Source organism: Camellia sinensis, chromosome 11 (genome assembly GCF_055761805.1).
Source record: "Camellia sinensis isolate YWXY chromosome 11, ASM5576180v1, whole genome shotgun sequence".
NCBI lineage: Eukaryota > Viridiplantae > Streptophyta > Magnoliopsida > Ericales > Theaceae > Camellia > Camellia sinensis.
The window spans coordinates 74,210,445-74,214,861 of NC_138971.1; the positions used below are offsets into that span (position 1 = coordinate 74,210,445).

General features: G+C 42.9%; 1 protein-coding gene across 1 annotated transcript; it reads right to left on the bottom strand.

The window, feature by feature from the left end:
* Positions 1-2,387: 2,387 nt before the first annotated feature.
* On the bottom strand, positions 2,388-2,798 carry LOC145802404 (uncharacterized). The gene has a single exon (XM_082895115.1). It carries the CDS (start codon positions 2,796-2,798, stop codon positions 2,388-2,390), a length of 411 nt encoding a protein of 136 aa, XP_082751241.1.
* Positions 2,799-4,417: the final 1,619 nt, after the last annotated feature.

Below are 4,417 nucleotides of genomic sequence, written 5' to 3' on the forward strand. Positions count from 1 at the left end.
TTCAATTCCACCTTATCCAATTCGATTGCCAAGTCCTTTTGTCCTGTAACCATACTTGCCATATCTGCCAAAATCCCCATATTTTTCCGACTGAGCGCATCAGCAACTGTGTTGGCTTTACCAGGATGATAATGAATCTTCAGGTCATAATCTTTCAAAAGTTCCAACCACCGTCGTTGCCGCATATTTAATTCTTTCTGAGTAAAAAGATACTTGAGACTTTTATGATCAGTGTATACCTCACAGGTGCTACCATACAAATAATGTCTCCATATCTTTAAAGCAAAGACTACTGCTGCTAGCTCTAGATCATGAGTGGGATAATTCTTCTCATGGAGTTTCAGCTGTCTAGACGCATAGGCGATGACTCTTCCGTTTTGCATAAGTACGCAACCAAGCCCTTTGTGCGAAGCGTCACTGTAGATTACAAATCCTTCTGTACCGGATGGTAAGGCCAAAACTGGTGTTGTTGTCAACCTTGTCTTCAATTCCTGGAAAGCAGATTCTCGTTCCTCTGACCATTCAAATGCAACTCCCTTTCGTATTAGTTGTGTAAGTGGCACAGCAATTTTAGAAAAATCTTGAACAAATTTCCTGTAATAACCAGCTAACCCCATAAAACTACGCACCTCAGTCACATTAGTGGGAGTTGGCCAATTCACGATTGCCTCAATCTTGTGTGGATCCACAGAAACTCCTTCCTTCGTAATGATATGCCCCAGAAATGCCACTTCTAGTAGCCAGAATTCACATTTCTTCAGCTTTGCATACAATTTCTTTTCCCGGAGGGTTTGAAGGATCACCCGAAGATGATTCTCATCAGCATCTGCATTCTTCGAATATATGAGAATATCATCAATAAAGACCACTACAAAGTCATCCAAATAGGGCTTGAAAACGCGGTTCATCAAATCCATGAAAGCTGCTGGCGCGTTAGTAACTCCGAATGGCATAACCAAAAATTCATAATGACCGTACCGGGTTCGAAAAGCTGTCTTCTCAATATCATCAGCCTTGACCTTTAATTGATGGTACCCAGACCGCAGATCAATCTTGGAAAAGACTTGTGCCCCCTGCAGCTGGTCAAATAGGTCATCAATCCTTGGTAATGGATACTTATTCTTGATTGTGACTTTATTAAGTTCCCTATAGTCAATACAAAGCCGGAGTGTTCCATCCTTCTTCTTTACAAACAGAACCGGTGCACCCCACGAAGACACACTCGGACGAACGAACCTCTTGTCCAATAAATCTTGTAACTGCACTTTCAATTCCTTCATCTCAACTGGCGACATTCTATACAGAGTCTTTGATATGGGTTGAGTTCCCGATGCTACTTCAATGGCAAACTCAATTTCACGGTGTATCAACTGCCCTGGTAATTCTTCAGGAAAGACGTCCGGAAATTCACACACAATTGGGATCATGTCAACAGTTCCATTCACTATTTGTCCCTCCAAAACACTGCATAAATACCCCTGACACCCCTTTTGAATTAATTTACATGCCTTTGCTGCCGAGATCAAATAAGGTGGAGAAATTACACCATGCCCCTGTAAGGTAGACTCGAATTGTCCCAGAGGGTGGAAACTGACTCGTTTAGTTAGGCAATCTATAGTTGCACCGTATTCACCCAACCAATCCATTCCCAGAATAATATCAAAATAAGTCATGTCGAGAGGTAATAGATTGGCATACACCCGGACATCCCCAAGCTCGAGTGCGCAACCATAATAGACAGAAGCACAAAGTACAGAATCTCCCATAGGTGAAGATACACACAACATATAAGACAGTGTTTCTTCGGTTTTATCTAAGTTTTGTGCAAATAATTTTGACACAAAGGAATGAGTAGAGCCAGAGTCAAATAAGATAGAAGCAGAATGACCGTGAACCATAAATGTACCTGACACCACTGTTGCTGCATTCTGCACATCTCCTGGAACCAATGCAAACACTCTGCCTTGTCTCGCCATGTCTTTATTGTTGTTAGGTTTGACCGGTTACTTGGTGTTAGTAGTTGGTGTAGACCCTGCTGAGCTAGTAGCAGCCCTGTTACTATTCCGTTGAGTCCTCTAAGGGCAATCCTTTATCAAATGACCCGTTTTTCCGCACTGATAACAGGCTCCAGACTTCCATTGGCATATCCCGTGATGCCTCTTTCCACATTCCGAACAAACAGGAATTGTACCCTGATTAGGGGCAGAAGTATTCGAAGTCCCTGAGTTTTGTTTCTTGTTTGGTGGAGTAGCCGCTCCCTTTGACCATTGATTATTTTGCCTCTTTCCTTTCCATTCGGCAATCCGATTCTGAGCAGCAAGGTTTCCCTCCGCTATAACAGCCCTCTCCAGCACATCTACGTAGGTAGGCAACTTTAACATATTAACTCAATCCAAGATAGCGCCCCGTAAGCCCCCTTCAAATTTTCGTGCCTTCTTATAGTCCGTGTCCACTATATGCGGTGCATACCGGGCTAACTCTGCAAATTGGGCCTCATATTCGGCAATAGTCTTGTTCCCTTGTCTGAGCGTTTCAAATTCAGTCACCTTTTTGTTCCGCATGCTTTGGGGAAAATATTTATCATAAAACAGCCCCAAAAATCTGTCCCATGTTAACTCTAGATGGATTGTTCTCGTTAGCATCCACCACCTCCGTGCCTCGTCCTCAAGAGTGAAGGCAGCTAGTTGTACCTTTTGAGCTTCAGTGCAGGGAAAGACTTCAAATAACTTCTCTATGCCTAATACACAGGCCTCAGCTTTCATCGGTTCTATTCCTCCCTTGAAAGTTGGCGGTTTCATCTTTTTAAACTCCTTAGTAAGAGTGATAGTTCGGTCTTCAGCGTGAAAATCTTGCGCTACAGGTGGGGGTACTGGTGGTGGTGGCGGTTGGTTAGTATTATCAGAGTACACTTAATGTTGCCATCGAACTTGTCTTACATTTTTAGGATGTCATGCATGAGGCCTAAATCCCTTCTAGACACCCTACAGCTCAATGGATCCGTGTGTGAGATAGCAACTCGTGCTCTGATACCACTGTCACAACCCAGAAACCCGCCCCTAAAGGTTTGGGCATGACCTGAGCAAAAACTGACATAAAAACTGATGTACACACCGTACAGGGCCTTATCGGAAGCATAAAATATTAATATAACAGAATCACAAGCATACACCATTGAGCTACTCCTAATATGCCAGGATCTCATGCATTACATACACCATCAAAAGCGGATAAAGTTTAAAACTATATCCTTGAATATCGTGTACAAACACATACATTTACAGTCCTGGCCCGATAATTGGGCATAACAAAAGGAATATGAGAGTTATGTACAACGTCCATAGGTGGCTCTCAAAAAATAGACCCGTATCTTAGCAGCTTCCCAAAACTAAAAGGCCCGGTGTAGTGCCTGGACGTGTAAAGGTTGACAAAAGGGACAGCGTCGAAGTTAGGACTGACCCCCTGACTGGTAACCTACAGAAACAGACATAATGGAGAGTGAGCCGGGCTCAATGAGCAGTAATACATAATGAAAGACGTCTGACTTGAAGCTTAAATACATCAATACATAAAAAGATGCAGCATGCACATGATTTGTCTGATTCTGCGTTTAGCTCATAATGGCCCTAGGCCTATTCCCGTGACATAAGCATGTGGCTATAAGCCCTTGAAACATGATGGCACGAAGCCCTTGAACATATGGCACGAGGCCCTTGTATTACACTTGAAACTTGTGGCGCGAGGCCCTTGAAAATGCACTTGAAACTTGTGGCACATGGCCCTTGAAAATGTACTTGAAACTTGTGGCACATGGCCCTTGAAAATGTACTTGAAACTTGTGGCACATGGCCCTTGAAAATGTACTTAGAACTTGCTTTAACACCAACATATCTTAAACATGCATAAGTACATTACATACTTGAGACATTAACATAATTGCCTTACATGCCTTGAAACATTGACATGATTACATAACATTACATAGGTACTACTACTCACAGTGTTGAGGTGGCGTGTTGCTTCCTTCTGGAATGTGCCCTGCACACAATTAATACATTAGTTTCTTTTTTTTTATAAAGCATTTCCTGAGTCTTACACCTTGCATGCTTACAACCGCTTTGAAATCATCTGTAAAATATTCTAAACATACCAGAGAGGCAAGCACTCAAAACTGAACAAACATTTAATTTTTCCTGAAAATGAGTCCCCCGCTCGAGCGCCACTTTGGCCGCTCGAGCGGACTGTAAAATACACAAAACTGCTGAGAGGTGGTTTTTCCCGCTCGAGCGGGCTTTCCGCTGCTCGAGCAGACCAAGCGGATTCTGCAATTCCTGAACCTCCATTCGAGTCCCAACCTGGTATTCACTCCATTTTTACATGCAACCTAAGGTTAGGTTAATGCAATATTCCCACCTAACAT

Coding starts and splice junctions, on each gene's coding strand:
- LOC145802404 (XM_082895115.1), bottom strand. CDS start 2,798: ATGAAACCGCCAACTTTCAAGGGAGGAATAGAACCGATGAAAGCTGAG.